General features: G+C 39.0%; 1 protein-coding gene across 1 annotated transcript; it reads right to left on the bottom strand.

Annotated features, from left to right (window-relative positions):
• Window positions 1–1,701: 1,701 nt before the first annotated feature.
• On the bottom strand, window positions 1,702–17,890 carry kcnk3a (potassium channel, subfamily K, member 3a). Its single transcript, XM_084090312.1, has 2 exons — window positions 17,443–17,890; window positions 1,702–2,682 (listed from the first exon to the last, which is right to left on the bottom strand). The coding sequence occupies exons 1-2, from the start codon at window positions 17,723–17,725 to the stop codon at window positions 1,808–1,810; spliced, it is 1,158 nt and encodes a 385-aa protein (XP_083946438.1). The 5' UTR covers window positions 17,726–17,890; the 3' UTR covers window positions 1,702–1,807.
• Between the last annotated feature and the right edge of the window lie 785 nt (window positions 17,891–18,675).

The following is an 18,675-nucleotide window of genomic DNA, read 5'->3' as shown; positions in this document are numbered from 1 at the left end:
TATAATCGCACTCTTGAAAATTATCTTTAACTTGACCTTTCAGGGAAAATATTTTTAAATGAAGACTGAAAGACTTGTCAGAAGATTAATGGTGGTGAAGTTGAAGTCATGCGACCATGGTGTAGTTTGTTTATAGCATACGCTTAGCTTTATACTTCCGGCTTTTATTTAGGCTTCAGAATTAGTGTAAAGTCATGTTAAAAAGTTTAGTTCCCCCCAAAATTATCCCATAATTTACTCACCCTTAATCCATCCATTGGTATATGTTAAAAAGTAGTTATATTAAAACATACCCTGGCTCTTTCAAGCTTTATAATGGGAGTGAATAGAGCCTGAGGTTCTGAAAACCAAAAAAACACATCCATCCATCATAAAAGTAATCCATACGGCTCCAGGGGGTTAATAAAGGCCTTCTGAAGCGAAGCGATGCATTTTTGTAAGAAAAATATCTATATTTATCACATTATAAATTATAATCACTGGCTTCCGGTAACGGCCGTACGCGAGTCTAGTTCCGGCTGATGAGTGACCTCTGACCCAACGCATGATGTAGGATGTAGGAGTAGCGTAAGCTTAGGTGAGAGTAGACGCCTCTCGCGGTTCAAACAAACAGGGCTGGGCAACAAAGTCAAGCTCCTTGAACATTTCTCTGTAAATATTCTCATTTTAGACTTCTAATTCGTGACCAATGCTTGTTTTGCTCTATCCGTCAATACGTCATGTGTCGGGTCAGAGTGACCACTCTTCCGCTGGAACTAGACTCACATACGGCCGTTACCGGAAGCAAGTGATTATAGTTTATAAAGTTATTTATTCTTTTACATGGCTTCACTTCAGAAGGCCTTTATTAACCCCTGGAGCCGTATGGATTACTTTTATGATGGATGGATGCGTTTTTTGGGCTTCAAAAACTCAGGCTCTACTTATTCACTCCGATTATAAAGCTTGGAAGAGCCAGGATATTTTTTGGGCTGAAAGAAGAAACTCATATACACCTAGGATGGCTTGAGGGTAAGTAAATTATGGGATCATTTAATTTTTGGGTGAACTATTCCTTTGATTTGTGAAGATTTTCTTGATTAACCAAACATTTAAGAATCATAAACTTTTGTTGGTCACAGAGCTTATTTTCTGAAATAATCCAAAAGGGTTTTTGTTGAGGGTACCAGTGTGATGGTAACTTCTGGGTTGGCCAACAAAAATACATCATCACTGCAGAATTCTATTCCTGTAAGAAAGTAAATATTGCGCCACCCTGACTAAGGTCTGCACTCATTATTAGCTAAGTTCTCATTTAAGATGATGTTTATATATATATATATATATATATATATATATATATATATATATATATATTATTTTGTTTTAATTACTATTTCATAACTTCTGTAAAGATAAGAAAGTATTCACTGTTGAAATGGTTGCATCACAAGATGTATCTATTCAAATGAAAACCAGAAGATCCTGACACTTTGGGACTTGTTGGTTGTTAAAAGACCAGCATTTGTATCCATTTACCATTGAGCTCACTGAAGAGCTGGCAGTTTGCATCTTGCCTTTTCTCGAAAACCTCAAAGTACTTAAAAAATACAGGTATTTACCCTGTTTTTATTGCACGCTTCTATGTCTCCGGTCCTCAAGCAGCACCTGCTGACAGGCCGCCCTCCCCCGTCTATCACTACATTACATTTATTCGACTGACAGAGGATCCGAGCAGCTTAGAAGCAGTGGTTTTTCAACCCCAAGTATAACAGTGGTTGGTTTCGTAAGGCGAAAGAGATTCACATGCAAAACATCCTCCAGCCCTCTAGATGGAGCTGCGGCGTTTGGAGAGTCTTTGGTAATGTGCTGGGCTCAGCAGGCCTGTGTACACTGAACTGGTGCCGGAGTGCTCCTGCAAGGCACTGCACACGCAGCCGTTGGAGTGGAGGGCGTCAGAGATCTCGCTGTGCTCCATGTATGTGTCCGAAGTGGACAGATCGTGAGAGATAATCATGGGAATTGAGTAGCGCATCTTCTCCTGGCTTTTGTACCAGAGACAAGAGCACATGGACTGGAAATGCAGCACTTCGGCGTAGACATTACACAACCCTTTCCCGGACCCATGGGCCGCACCAGATGAGGACGGTGGTTCAGACATGGTCCCGCCGCCGCCAGTCTTTCTGCTGCGGGACAGCAACGTACGCTGTTCGGCGTCGCGGCGTTCGTCCTCGGCATTCATAGTCATGAAACGCAGAACCACCAGGTTCAGGAAGGCGCCGATGACCGTAAGGCCCGTGAGGATGTACATGAAGCTAAACGCTACGTACTGGGGGTTGGTTTGTAACGCATTATCCTTCTGCAGGGCCACGTAGTCCCCAAAACCAATGGTGGTGAGTGTTATGAAGCAGTAATAGTATGCATGAAAGAAGCTCCAGTCCTCGTAGCGGGAGAAGGCCGCCGCTCCCACGCACAGTGTGCTCATGCAGGATATTAAGCCAATGCACACCATGTTGGCCATGGAGACCTCAGTGTGCCGAAGGCCAAGACACTTTTTGAGACGGTGCAGCAGGTACTTGACGAAGGTGTTGATGCGTTCACCCAGACTTTGGAACATTACCAGGGTAAGGGGGATCCCCAGGAGAGCGTAGAACATGCAGAACACCTTCCCACCATCCGTGCTGGGAGCCGCATGACCGTATCCTAGAAAATAGAATAAACATAATTAATTTGTATGTATCAACTTTACATTTTCAACTTTAATGTGGAGGGCGTTGTTCTCTATATCAGTAAGCACTGTTTCAGAACTCCATTGTAGTCTCGAGTTTTCTTCCAGGAACATACACATCACAATATTCCTCATTTAAACAATTCCCGCCCAAGGGATATGCAAAAAAAATGGACAAGGCCTGGTTGAGTTGTGTTAGAAGTGTGTTGAAACTTGGGGTTATGGTAGGGGGCATAACCAGGGTTCAAATTACGGGGGGTATTGGGGGGGTCCGACCCTCCTAGATGAGACTTGGACCCTCCCAAAAGGGATGGAAATAATAGTTTGGGGGGTACTGAAAAAAATGTATGTAAATTGTATGTATTTAAATGCAGTATTACCATCACATACCAACAATTCAGGAAATAATCTAATGAAATACGATTTTCAAACCCTGACTCCCCATTGGGCTGTACCATTTCTCTGGTACGTTCAGACTGTGTTCTTTGCTATGGTTCTTTGATATCACTTCACTAGCTGTCAAAATGTACTGGCGCTGGTGTGTCAGCGAAAAATTAAGAGTAAGTGGCTGAATCAACTTTAATCTCTGCCTATGGTTTTGATATATCATCATGCGTTGTGCTTTGTGGTAAATGTTACAAGCAGCTCGTCATCTAAACAGATTTTCAGAACTGTCTTAATTTGGTTGTTCATAGTGTTTCTCTCATCTATAATGAAGTCATAGTCTAGCTAGCTAGCTAGCTAAAAGTTCACGCAGCTCCTGAAGCTCTCTGTACCAAGCAAATATTGTCCGTATCTTGGTGAAACTAAGCCAGGAATGGTTGCATTAATGCAAGCAGTTGTTTATTATCTCATGGACAAGGTTGTCGGATGGAAACGTGCTCAAATGTGTGTGTTTAAACTGCTGCAGAGGCTAGCTAGGCTAGTCTAGCTATATATGCTAGCTAGGCTAGCCTAGCTAGTCTATCTGTATTTAGGCGCGAGATAGGTCTTCACTCCAGTCCCGAACAACATACAGTGGTGCGCAATTTGCAAGTGCAAATAAACAGGTTATATTCTTAGAGGAATTTAAGAATCTAAATTCTTGAACACAGTGGTGAATCAACACCTTTAATACACAAGCTTCAGCATCCAATTTAGCACTGTATGTATTAAGGCTGCTAGTGCAAATATTATACTTCACTGAAGATGCACACAATGTGACAAGGATGTTGATCTAGGAACAAGATTAACCAAGTCTTAGAGTGAATCATGTTAAGCTTGAAATGCTCCCATATGAGCTCATTTACAGTATACCAACTGTAGCAAAATCAACTAAATCATTACACCAGGCAGTAATAGGTACAGTGAAAAGAGAAATTGTAAGAACTACCGCGGTATTTCCCTTCTTGCCAATGCCTATAAACTCATGGAGCGAATTCTCTTAAACCGGATCCTGCCTATTCGCGAACGGTATACAAGAGAAAACCAAGCTGGTTTTCGACCAGGTCGTAGTTGTACCGACCAAATCTTTTCCCTCCGGCAAATAATAGAACTACGCCATGAATTTAGGCAACCAACTGTAGTCGCATTCCTGGACTTCACAGCAGCCTTTGATAGTGTCGATAGAGGAACTATCTGGTCTTTACTCAAAATGGAAGGAATCCCCAATAAGCTGGTTAATCTTTGTGCATCAATGTATGAAAACACAAACTGCAGAGTCAGAGCCTATGGTGAAGATGGCCATGTTTTTGCCACTAAAACAGGGGTGCGACAAGGGGGCATACTTTCACCTTGCCTCTTTAACATTGTCATTGACTATGTGCTTAAAAAAGCGCTAGATGATAACCCTATTGGAGTAACCATTTACCCATCAGAACGACCGATTACTGATCTTACATTTGCAGATGATATAGCAGTCCTTGCAGAGTCAATGGAGTCCATGCAAATAATGATTGACCATATTACTCAAATGGCAGCTTCTGTTGGTCTGAAATTAAACTGCCAAAAATCTAAATACATGACTGCTAACACTGACTCCATAAATCCCAATAACAACCTAACCATCGAAAATGAACCAATGGAACTTGTCACCTCATTCACATATCTAGGAAGCAAAATTGCCCTAATAGGAAGCTCGGATGAAGAAGTTCAAATGAGAATACAAAGAGCTTCCTCAATCTTTGCGGCACTGAAATATTTCTGGAATAGACGTGACATCCGAATCAAAACAAAAACAAGAATATATTGTGCTATAGTTCGGGCGACACTACTGTATGCCTCTGAAACGTGGCCTCTAAAAGCTGACCAACAAAAAAGGATGGAAATATTCGACCACCGCTGCCTAAGACGCATAGCCAAAATCCGTTGGTCTGACTTCATCTCAAATGAACAGGTCCGTGAACGTTGTGGCCTAAAGGAGTCCCTGTCTTCAGTGCTTATGCAACGCCGCTGGAAATGGATTGGACATGTTTTACGTATGCAAAATAATCGCTTACCATTACAAACTTTTATGGCCATTCCTGGCCCCCTTTGGAAACGCCCTAAAGGAGGCGTTCGTATGACAACGAAAAGATACTTTCACAAGGCTGCCGAATCCTTTATCATGGTACCCTTTGGATTGAGTAGAAAGAAATATGACAAAGAATGGCAAGGACATATTCAAACCTTGGCTATGGACCGAGTACAATGGAAGTGCATTACACAGGATGTCGTCCAAACCCTGCAGGGGTGTAAAGGACGCTAAGCAAGTAAGCAAATAGGTACAGTAAAGAGAGGTCTTCCAAGTACATAATTTTGCAGTGTAATCTAAAGTAAATCCAACTTAGATTTTATTAATAGAGCATTGTTGCATAATTAAAAAAACGTTAACACTTTACAATAGGGTTCATTAGTTAATTTTAATGTATTAACTATCATGAACTAACAATGAGCAATACATTTGATACAGTATTTATTAATCTTTGTTAATGTTAGTTAATAAAAATACAGCTGGTCATGGTTTGTTCATGTTAGTTCACACAACATTAACTAATCTTAACAAATAAAACTTTTGATTTTAATAATGTATTAGTAAATGTTTAAATTGATATTAACTAAGATTGATAAATGCTGAAGAAATATTCTTAGTTCATGTTAACTAAGGTTGTTAACTAATGTTAACTAATGAACCATATTGTAAAGTGTTAAAAATAATAATAATAATAAAAAAAACATATCCTAAATGTTCATTGTTTTCAGTGTGATGGATACAACTGTATCCTAAAATTGAGGGGTAAAATAACTAAAACACCATTTAGAATATTAATAATGATTAAAACAAGCCTAACTAAACTCATTTACTGATGGAATCATTGAATGCTAGCAGCATAACCAATACTAAAAGTGTGATTAAATCCAGTATTATTATTATTATTATTATTATTATTTGCAATATTTAACAGAATATTTAGATAGGAGTTTTTAACAAAGTTAATTGTTTGTATTTCCATGTGTGTTTAGAATAAATTTGTAATATGTAATTGTGACTTTGTCTCACGATTCTGAGAAAAATAAAGGAATTCTTGCGTGAAATAAAGTCAGAATTGTAAGATTGTTAAGTGTGGACATAATCATGCATGAAGATGGAGAACCAAATAACAGTCTTTAAACTCAAACACTAAAATTAACTTTGAACACTATACATAAACAAGAACCGAGAAGGAGTGACTAAAACACAGGAGTATATATACACTCGAAGGAAACTAGATAAGGAACAGGTGAACCTTATCAAATAATCAATGAGTAACCATAGAAACATACTAGGGAGTAACAGTGGAAACTAAACAGACAAACAACAAAATGAGGGTCCGTTTACACAACAGCGTTTTCAACTAAAAAGGGAAAACTATTTATACATTTTGGCCGTTCATTTCCTGTTTCCTGTTCCTGTTTTCCTGCTTTGTTTCTTGCATTTGTTTTTTAAAGTGAATGGCTCCATATGAATACAATGTTCAAATTCAAAATCTTGTTTGTGCAAAATATTCTTGTTGAATAGAATGAAAGGGCACAGTAGTTCCCTTTTCGAAGTGAAATTCTACACTGCGTCATGGAGTTGATGCTATGAGCCGGTGTCTGAACAGGTGTGTTACATGCTAATCTTGAATGGCTATCACAGTTAGGTGACATCACGGGTGCACCAGCAGGGTATATAAGGGGTATAAGAAGACATCATCAGCTTCTTTGTCTTCAGGAAGCCGTTTGTTTGCAAGCTGTGTGTGTGAACTCTCTGTTTGTTTGTGGCTAGGAGTAGAAAAAGAAAATGTCAAGCAGGTCCTTCAGAAAGTGTGTGCCATCGTGTCAAAGGTGCGTAACACTCGACGATCTTCATGAGTTTTGTGTTATGTGTCTTGGAGTGGAGCACGCACATTCAGCCCTCAAAGGGGGCTGGTTGTTCTCACTGTGACCGCTTCAAAGTGAGCAAACTCCACTCCCGCCTGGCTCTTTTCAAGGGAGATGGGAGACAAACGTTTGTGCCCTGCGGATGAGGTGCCACAGCTGCCGAGGAAGCCCAGTGATTATGACTGTGGGGTTCGTAGCAGATGAGCTTGAGACGGGTTTCACCCATTTTCAGTCATCACCTGGTAGCTCCTCAGCTCTCATGCCAGATCCGGAAGCCCGCTCTGCGGATTCTTCCAAGCTGGCAGAGAGCATGCTATTGGCCTGGTTCAGTTCTAAGGAACTAGACATTTTAGGAGTCGAGGCAAATGTGAGCCTGCCTCCTCCCTAACCCCGATATATGATGAGCTGGGCCACATAATGACCAGCACCACAGCCAAATTTAAGCTAGATTGGTCTGTGGAGAGATTGGAATTTACCCCGAGCCATTTGGATGAGCAATTCCTTGCGGGTCATAGGCGTCTCACTCCTCCGAGCCTTCCCTTTATTAAATAATAAAGCATTTCCCTCTAGCAACCAGTTACGCTACTGTTAGGGGGCTGGCTGAGAACAGCTATGTGAGGATGTCCTGGTTTGAGAATCTCGGCTAAGAGAAGTAAGAAGCTAAACCTAATCTTGGTCCCGCCCCCACCCCCATCGGCTATTCTCTAAAAAAAAAAAGAAGAAGAAGAAGAGGAGAGCGTGACATATCTTCCATGAGAAGAGCCATGCAGGAGACTGATTTGGGGATTTTTCGTGGAATGTGTGTTCACCAGGGGGGAACTGCATTAGTCTGGGATTACAGGAGAATTTGCCTGATTAACACAAATGTTGGGAAGCGGCAGTTGAGGTCGAGTTACTCTCTCCTGTATGAATAGTCGCCCCTCCAGACATGGATGACGAAATTCAATAAGTCTGTGCAGGGGTTAAGCCTCATGTGAAATACATCATAAAAATTTCCTGAAGAGGTGGAAGCATGAGCACTCTCCAGCATTAGGAGATTAAGAGATAATATCTGTCATGACTGTTAACTTATCGAATAAATCAGACTAGTGCAGTAGTATTGGCTCAGATGTTATTTTTTCCCTGATCCTGGGAAGCGCAGTTGCCTTATGTATATGAAATAAGTGTACATTTTGACCCACTTTTTCAGTACCCCACTGTCTATTGAGCCCTTGTACACATTGATGATGCCTGTTCCAGTACTTGGCATTTAAATTCGATATTGATCCACCACATAAATAGCGGACTAAGATGAAGGGAATTGGCATTCATGCTATCGTGTTCCACTCTGTCATCTAGCGCCCTCCAGTGAACTGGGTATAGAGGCAGTTTCAGTATCTTTCGTATTTCACACGGGCAGAAGGAGGAAAGATTAGCAATTACGCTGCTCGAGTCCTATGCCTCTTTCTGTCTGTTATTTTTGGGTGCCAATAGTGCAGAGGTGGTAGCAATATGCTGTCTCTATAACAGTTATGTTGTGCTAAATGTGGATGATGGGAAAATAATGCAACTTGCGTCCCACATCATCATTGGTCAATCTTCCCTCTCCGGCACTAGGAGTGCAGAGGTGTTAGCGATGTGCTTCCTCTGTGATCACGTCAATAGGCTAAACAGCACTGGAAGACTGGGCAATACTCTCCTCTTCTGTCGCCTTCGGTGGCATGGGGCTGAGAAGCATTAATCTGCTTCTTGTTGAATCATGTTCATATTGGAGTAATTGGATGGCACTTCTCTTTGTTGCCCCTCCAGTCTATACCTGGAGGTGAGAAGTGTAGATATAGTGGGGGACTATGATTGCATGTTTTCCTAATGGTTCGGAAAGAGTATTGGGACAGAGTATAAAAGTTATAAAAAGCATAAAAAGCTCTGTCGCAGCTAGTGGCCTGCTCTCTCTCTCATTCGCTGGAACTGTAGGAATAGGCAACTATCAGCCGATAAGAGCTACTCGGTAGGGGATGTACGGGAGAGCCATGACACTCGGCCCTCTCAATACCCCCTCCAGACATTTTGATGCTGAGTATTTCCTAGGACACCCAATTCTGGGTAGAGTGCTTCCCTAGGGGTTAGGCAGCAGAGTTCTATTTGTGAAGAATATTGCTATATTCTTAGGAAGATCATACAGTTGAGGGAACACAGTTCTCTCCTGAGGCCTATCCTGGTCCTGTGGACAGAATGCTTAATGTTGTGCTCCTTGGAGCAGGTTGCCCCTTTGAATGGATGGCCGCGGTGACCCGAGTTCGAGCCTCGGCAGAGATTGAGCTGTGGGTCTAACCTCTAATCTAGTTCTTGGTCATGTGTGCATTGTGTGGCAATCCTTTGGTTACAGTTAACCTTCAGGGCAGTTCACAAGCATGGTTCAGTATGTTGTTCAGCATGGTGCAGTGGGTATTTTGTTCAGATAGCATCAACTCATTGACTTGTTGCCATACTTCAGGCATGCCTGTACATCTTCAGACAATTGAGGTCAGTGTACCCTTATATACACTGCTGGCACACCTGTGACATCACCTGACCATGGTAGCCAATCAAGATTGGCGTGTAGCACACATGCTTCAGACACAGCTCACGAGGACTGTTTCCATAGCGTCAACTCCATGACACAGTGTCTCGTTCACCTTCTCAGGGAGCCATGGTTACAGTCGTAACCTGATACGGTACAACAATATCCATACTTTCCCTGCACCTGTTGAGGTTTTTAATTGAGATTTATATTGCTTCTACTCATAATGACCATCTGTAATTTTATTTGCATTGCACTATGATGGAGTCCAGTTGCTCTTATTATAGAAGCAGCATGAATTATTTCTTTGAAAGAGGCTCAGTCGAGCCATCTGCACATACAGGCTGCTGTTTAGAGCTCATTTTCATGTCTCTGCTTCTCTCCATCCATTCAGCTTACATCTCCTAAAATAACTCCTTTTTTTCTGAATGATTATTTCATCTTATCATCAAATGTGCTGCAGTCAGTGCAAATCCATTCAGTATTGAACACATATTATAAAGGGGTTGGGGATTAAATACTTAGAGAAGGTGTGAGAGTGTGAGTGTGTGGTGTTGGGGGAAGGGATGGTGTGAAATAAAGGAATAAAGATGTTTGTCATTGGTTAACATAAAACCATATGTTATATAAAACATAAGGGATGATAATAATAATGATAAATATAAGGGACAAATGTAACATACAGTATGTGCCTGTGTGTGTGTGTGTGGGGGGGGGGGGGGGTGGGGGGGTGGGGGGTTGCATGTGTTTGTTAAAGGCAGATCAAAGGCTGATCTGGGATGCATCCACCTTTATTAGAATTACATCATTGTCAGCTCACCAGCCCTACGTCTAGGATTAATTAAATTATTAATAGTCAGATTATCATATGGCACGCATAAAAGTGTTTTATAGGACTCTCCACTGATGTTGCAGGTATATGGAAAATTACCGACCCATGTTTATATGTATATGATGTATATGATTCATCATTTTCATCTTGTGTCTTGTTGTTGTCGGTATGTGTGCACATGCATTGCGCAGTTATGTTTAGTAGGCTATAACTCTAGCAGTGTTTTAGGGGCTGACAAGACTCTGGTCAGATGTCCCGCTGCTGTCACTTTTAATCTTTCATATCTTCCTGAAAAACGAGAGACTAACCAGTGCTGCAGAGTCATGTGATTATATAATGCTATTTGTTTTTCTTTTTTACGTTAGAAATTCATTTGGTTACTTGATTATAAATGACAGATTGTTTTTTTATATAGTATTACTGCCTTTTAATTATAATTTTTTTGTATACATTTACATGCTTACAAGTCTCTTCTGCTCACCAAGACTGCATTTATTTGATCAAAAATACAGTAAAACAGTAATATTGTGAAATATGATTAAAATTAAAAATAGCTGTTTTTAATATATTTTAAAATGTAATGTTGTGATGCAAAGCTGAATTTGTAAAAGTCTTTACTGTCACGTTTGATCAATTTAATGCGTCCTTGCTAAATAAATAAATTCTTGATATTTGTAAAAAAAAACAAAAAAAACAGACCATATACTTTTGAATGGTAGTGTACTGTATACTATATTGTGCTTCATATTTATATAACTATTAAATATATAGTTTATCTATAATATACATTTTCCAACTTGTCCTATTCATGTCCTTTTCCAAATGTCCTATGCTTTGTTTTATCCTGATTTAAACATGAAGTTAAACGCGTGTCACATTCATGTTTGGTTCGGTGTTTCATTATCATGTTCTGTTTAGTTTCATTGTCATGTTCTGTTTAGTCTGTGTTCTGTCTCTGAGCAACACACAGGCTGTGTCTGAAATCGCTCCCTATACCCTTAAATAGGGCACTATTTGAGGGAACAGCCATTTGTATTCACTCGTTTTCATTTACTCCTTCAAGTGAACTATATTAGTGGAGTAATGTAGGGGATAATGAATGAGGGTATAGGGGGCGATTTCGAACACAGCCACAGCGGTGTTTCCTTTCTGAATGAATCAGTGCTTTTGAACAAATCGGTTGAATGAATAATTCAATGACTCACTCATTAAGAACACCAAATGCTAAGCTTAAAAGTCTATGAATGGATCATTATTGCAGTGATTATTATGTTTCTTGCATGTTATATGTTTGGCAACAGTTCTTCTAACTCTAATTGATGGAGTGTGTAGCTTTTCATTTCATAAACAAGCATGTAAGACACATCATGTCCATATTCCAGGATGACAAAGTCAGGATTCATCAAGCTCATTTTGAAAGAAAGAGAGCATGAAGAATCATTTTCACACATAAATTGGCACCTCTGGTTCCAGACCTTAAATTCATTGAAAGTCTTTGGGATGTGTGAATTTAAAGTCAAACAGCGACTTTATTTTGGCCGGGCAGTAGTAAATGCTGCTCCATCTGAAAGACAGAGGGCGCTCTTGCACGGAAACTTTAAATATGCCCAACAGAAGTACGATAATGTTCAATGGAAATCCCTATCAGGCATCATAATACAGCTGTAGCTGAATAAAAAGAAGATTGAAATGCTTTGATTGATTGAACATGACTAATAAACACATGACTACGACAGTATATGGTCTTTCTGAGTTCTTCTCTGATATTTTCATGATAATAAAGTATATTTATACTTCAATGCTAATCGAATAATAGCCTTTATCACTGTATAGAATACTATGAAATAATATGTTCTGTGCCTTATTCTGTGTAAGAAGCCACATCATCTTTAAAAAAAACAAAACAACTGACGTTATGAAGCGAGTTTGGAGTAAAAACATGTTATTAAATGTTGTCTTTTGTTGAAGAATAGGTTTATAAATGCTTTCATGTTTGGAAAGATGTTTGACGCGTGTTGCTTTTTCAAATGCACGTTATAAGCGACTCAAACTCGCAGTGCTTTCAGATGGAGCAGCGTTTACTACTGATCACAGAGCCCTACCAGGCCCTACCAGGCAGTGTATAATATAATATAAAAAAAATTGTATTACAGTTATATATTTAAGGTTATAGAGCAATATAAGGTCACAGCTTTGTTTGGATTCAGAAATGCTGGGGGTCTTTAATGACGGTGACTGTCAATGTAAGGCACCAGCGATGCTGTCACTACTGGGCAACTGGCCATGTGTCACTTTGTGAAAATGTATCCACATATACAGTGTACGTAAGCATCTTATACTGTATAGAGTACAGAGATGCCAACATCACAAGGACATATCTTACTCTTAAAGTGCTTAAACATCTTTGTCTCTTTTTATTTTTATCTTAAGTTTCTCATCCAAAGCAGTAATATTTTCCATTTTATATCATAATGGATATCAATTACCACTAGCATATATATATATATTTTACAATTAAAGTCGGCATGAAACGGAAGTGTAGGCCAACATTATTCAAATATCTAGTGACGTCTGTGGTATGATAAAATCATCTGTGAGACAATGGCATAATACAAAAAATATTTGGATACAATATTGATGGATTAGATTGTAATAAAAACTAAATTAGTCGTAAACATTTTTATCTCCGTTTCGAGGTACACTGAAAATTGTACATAATATCAGGAAATATTGATTTTTCTGTTTGTATAAAGGAAGGAAATTCAGTGCATTGCATGTTGTAATCACTACATAACTTCCTTTATAAGTGTGTTTTCGCACAACGGGTGTCATAAAAAGGTCTGTCCAGGTGGCTGGTGAACTGTAATGCTTTGAGTAAAGTGGCATATAAAAATTCAGCAAATAAAAGTCCTTCATAGTCTATCTGAAACATCACTCGGGCAAGCTGATCAACAGATTCTCTATGTGAAAAGTCATTCGAAATGTATAAAGTGCAAAAAGCCACAGATTCCGACTGATGTGTGACCTGCTGCTCCGCTGGCCAGGAGGGTATTTATTTTTTCGGTTCACATTCTTTCCATCCAAAACACTCCTTCCCTGCAGAGGAGGGCAGAAGAGGTGCTTGTGTCCTGCTGTACTGTCGCCGGACACTGGAACTGCATTGATCTTTCACATCAACATTCTGGAATTAAAAGTCCCTCAGAATCGGTGCTGAACAATTGATTTTTTTTTTTTTCTGTCCTACTATTGATATTAGTGATGTGTAAACCAATATTTTAGAAAATCTTTCAATTGCATATTGTCAAAATCAGTGGGTTGGCTGAACAGAATACACAATATTCTGGAAGTCCTGTATTATTAGGCTGATTTCAGGTTTACCCAACTCATATTGGTTATTTGATCCATACTAGATCCTATACCTAACTAAGTACTACAAAATCACTTTATGATATTGGTTAAACTATGTTTTTATAACCAACAGTATCTTTTAAATTCAACCTAGGCTCACTGGAAAAACGTGCCAATACCTATACACTTTTGCAAAATCTCCAAAAGCTTATAATTATACATATAGTTCACTGCAGTTTCCAGCTGAAACGAAACAAAAAGTGGCAGTAAAACACCAACAACTTTTATTCCTTTTCAAACAAATTTTTGATTACTGGGGCAGATTCGTGCGGTTCCATTGACGATACTATTTTATGACCTCAAGACACTTTTACTATAATGCATGATTTGTAAGCGAATACATTTTGACATTTGTTTTACATTATCAGCTTCATACTGTATGTATGGCTTTTCTGACATAGTAAACTTGCTTAGTAGCTCCCCTGATACAGACTGCACTTACCAGTGTGCTATCAGCATTCTAATGACAGCAATGCTGCTAAAAATATCAAAAGAAAAAATTATTACAAAAATTATTAAAATTCTAAAAAAAAGTCAACCTCACTAATTGACTAATTGGTTATAGGACAACTGTTTAATCAGGTGACCATCCTGAACCAACTGATATACATCACGAGTCACGACTAAGTGTTAGCTAGAAATGCTATCATTATCAACAGAAGCTCAATGTCAATAATAGAATAATAATTTTTTCTATTTCAAGTTGGTTCCTAAATGTGGTAAAGTCATTGACTGAAGCTTTCTGAGTTTGTTCAGAATAGTCAAAGTACATGCTGCATTTTGAAAAGCTTTAAAAACGTTTAAATGATCTATAGATTTATTTTTGTGGGCGAATCACTTGCTATAAAAGCTCCCTATCTTTAAATCAATTGATCTGGTCAACATGGAAACAAAACTAGCTTGTTGGCAATAAGGATGTAACCAAATATTTAAGATATCGATGGGGGGGGGGGGGGGGGGGGGGGGGGGGATTGATAGCGATTGATAATGCAGCACCAACTTCTACTAGACTAATGGATCAGGTTAGCTCTGTGTACTAAGCTGATACCCCAGACCGCAGATAGTAAACAGTTCCTTGTTTACAGAGTCTCCTGCATTGACAATAAGGTGCTGGCAGGCTGATTGCTGAACTGATGATTAGATTACTGGCAAGTGTACACAGAAACCTGATCTATAGCAGACACATGAAACAGACCTGACCACAGATGTGTCTGATAAGAGGAAACGCAGCATACACAATGAATGGAAACATTACATGAGTTTTTGTGGATACTAAAATGGGGTTCTGATTTTAATATGATTTACAGTCCATTACATAAAGAACTGAGTTGCATCTATAAGGTGCAAAAGAAGTACACTTTAAGTACTTTTTTTTTTACAGAAATAAAATACTTGAATAGAAGTGAATGTAATGTGCTCAGGATACTTCATTGCATGTTAATTCCAATTAAATCAAAATAAATTATTGTTTGAATTTATATTTATTTAGCTGAACTTGAGAGTTATTTTGTGACCTACATAAGTAGGACTTAAGTGTGTATTTATGTAATTTCATAATTACTTATTTTGTCTTTGAAATATGGTTAAAGTGCAATTTAGTGCATTTAAAATATATTTTAGTCCCCCAGAAGTCAATCATTTTATCCCTTAAACTTAACATTGATCACCAAAATGACATATTTAATGTTTTTTCCTAGAAAGAAAATATTCAAACCTTAAAATAGCTTGAATGTAACTCTACACCCTTGCCTCATTTAGTATGCGCTTCTATGAATATGTAAATGAGCCCCGCCTCCACTCACTCACACCAGCTCAGAGATCCACTCATCAAGGTAGTTTGTGACGTCAGAAACACCAGCGATATCATCTGTCTTTAGTTCACTGCAGTTTTAAAGGCACACTATGCAGTTTCCGTTTTTCTCAAACAGCGACCCCTAGAGTCGCTGTGGAGTACTTGTATTTAACATTACTGTCGTAAATACCACTCATACAGAGCCGTCTCTGCACTCTTCCGACCGCGCTTTCTTCGTTTTCTCCGTCGACTCTGCCATGATTCGCGTCTAAAATGTGTGCTAGTGTCTTCCATAGAGGCTGCTTCATATGTTGTTGATGTATGTGACGTCGTGCCGTAAAGCAAGTCGTGATTCTCGCGAGATTTGCCGGGGCGCCACCTCTCAAACCTGCATTGCTGGTTTTGCCAGCTCACTGTTTTTTAAATTGGGTTATTAAACATGAACTTTTAAGTTAAAAATGTTGCCTGTATGGATGTATGTGTGTATATACTGTGGTGCCATACATTTAGTTTTATTTAACGTGGTACAAATATTTAATGAGGTCATAAATAAGCAACTGTAATATACAAGAAATCGAAATAAATGTTTAATGTCATTTTTGATGAACGCACAGCAGGTCACACCGTAGGACAGTGCTGTCACTGCTCGACATGTCATGTCAACTATCCATTCCCTATATTGCCGAGACAGAGAAATGAAGGCTTGTCACTGAACATGATCTGTTGATCTTTGGATGAATTGAAAAAACATCCCTGTTCTGTGTCTGATTCTTCAAAAGCTGTCCAGTGTCACACATCCAGTACACTGCCAAGCTAAACCAAAGCCTGCACAGATGTCTCGACGCCTCCGGGAAATCTAGGACTTTTTCTGAAGGCTGTGTACACAAACTATCCAGGTCTCTGCTGGAAGATCCAGTTTAAGCTGGTTGCAGTGTTTTGGAACATAGAAGTTGTCTTCTAGCTGGTATAAGCTGGTTATTAGCTGCTTGACCAGCAACTTAAACATCAGTGTTAAGCTAGTATGACCAGCAAGTGATTTGTTTCAGGTTCACAATGATCTAAATCTTTGAACAGGTAATGCTTAGACCAGCTCATACCAACTAATGACCATCTTAGACCAGCTAATGTCTTAACTGGACCAGTTAATTGCCAGGATACACCAACAAATGACCAATTAAGAGCAAGTAACAGACAGTTTCAGTAGCTAATAACCATCAAGTTCCACACACAACAATACTGTAAAAAATTATATGATCAATAAGTTATGACAACATATGTTTTTACATTGCTTTAACTCGTTTTTTTTATTTTATTTTTTAAGTTATACAATATTCCACTCATTTTTTAAAAGTCAGTTTAGGTTAATGTAATTTAAGTTGAAATGACTTAAACATCCAAGTTGATTGTACTTACAAATTTAAGGCAGCTTAATTTTTTTTTGTTACAATGTAGGCTACAAGCTTAAACTGGATTTTTCACCACGGTGTGTCATTTTAAATACTCCCAGTATAATTTACACGGCTGTAAAATTAATACATGCTGGATTAATACAGCGAACAACATAAAACATGTGGTGTATTTTTATTATAATACATTCAATATATAAAATTAGCCTATTTTAATACGCTCACGGATCCCGCAGATGCAACATCAGCATGGGCGACCTAAGACTCATTTATGATTTATAATATTCATAACGCATATTTGGGCTGTTTTATATGACGAACCTGACCAAAATGACAGCTATGAAAAAGTTTTATTAAAAAAATAAGTTGATGCGGACGATATTTGAACGTCTGACATACCTATAGTGGTGATGACCGTGATGGCGAAGTAAAAGGAGCCAGCGAACCTCCACTGGACCCCAGCCTTGTGTGGCTTCAGCTGCAGCACGACCCGCTCCAGCTCGTCGAAATTGACTTTGCTCAAGTTGTACTTGTCCATGAGCTCTCGCTTCCGATCGTCCAGGACCTTCTTTTGGGTGATCTCCATCTTGGATTCTAACGCGTCAAAAACAGCCGCTCCGACGAGCAAATAAGTGAAAGTGCAGATGATCAACACGAGGGTTCGGATGTTTTGTCTCTTCATGGTCAGAGCGAATGAAATGAGCCACAAACTTTGAGGAGTGATGGTGATGGTGATGGTGATTTCATTGCGACTGAGCTGTTCCTTCAGCACCACGGGTGCACATGTGCCTGTTGAGTCAACACATCTCAGCCTGGGTTCATCTTCAGAACCTCCCAGTGGTGCGAAACAGACAGTTCATTTCCAAAGCGAATCCTGTTGTGGCTTTTTATTCATTTTCTTGTCTTATTTTATACTATAATAAAAAAAATAAAAAAAAGTATTATCTAAAATGTATTGTATTGGGTACATTGTCGAGGGTGGGTTTCGCAAACATCGGGTAAAGTGGGACAATACCATTCATTAAATTTGCATGACATCATCATAGTGGAGACTGTGATCAAGCTTCAACAACTGATCTACAAAAAACAACCAGCACAAACATAAGCCTCTTTCAAAAATTCAACGACTGAATGATCAGTTATAAAAATTGTTGCAAAATTGCATTTTATTTACGGGATCTTTTTTTATGGACTAACTTAAGTGAGACCGTAGCTTTCAGGTTAAGCTTTTAAAACTGTTCTGACGGATTATTATAGCAAACATTCATTCGGTTTCACAGTCAAGGCTCAAGTCTAGTCCCAGACTAAAATGCATGCTTGAGCTGTTTTAACTGAAAGCAAATAAGCATCTTAAAATATCAAGATGCTCATGTGTCACGTTTATAAAAGCTACTTAATTGAACTAATGCCTAATCCTGGCTTAATCTAAGCCCTGTCTGTGAAACCAGGCCTAAAACTGACAGTAAGTGGTTTCTAGCTTACATGCTGGTCATGAACTGGCCCAATCTTATCTAGATAATGGATTAGTATACCAGGTTATGGGGCTGAAATCAAGCTGGTAGATCTTGATCTTGAACTGGTTAAAGCAGTTCATGCTCCACAACAACAGCAACAGCATGACCAACTTAAGTT

Source organism: Abramis brama (genome assembly GCF_963993115.1).
Source record: "Abramis brama genome assembly, chromosome: 18".
Taxonomy (NCBI): Eukaryota; Metazoa; Chordata; class Actinopteri; order Cypriniformes; family Leuciscidae; genus Abramis; species Abramis brama.
The sequence above is the reverse complement of the archived record's forward strand: the minus strand, read 5'-3'. Positions and strand labels throughout refer to the sequence as shown.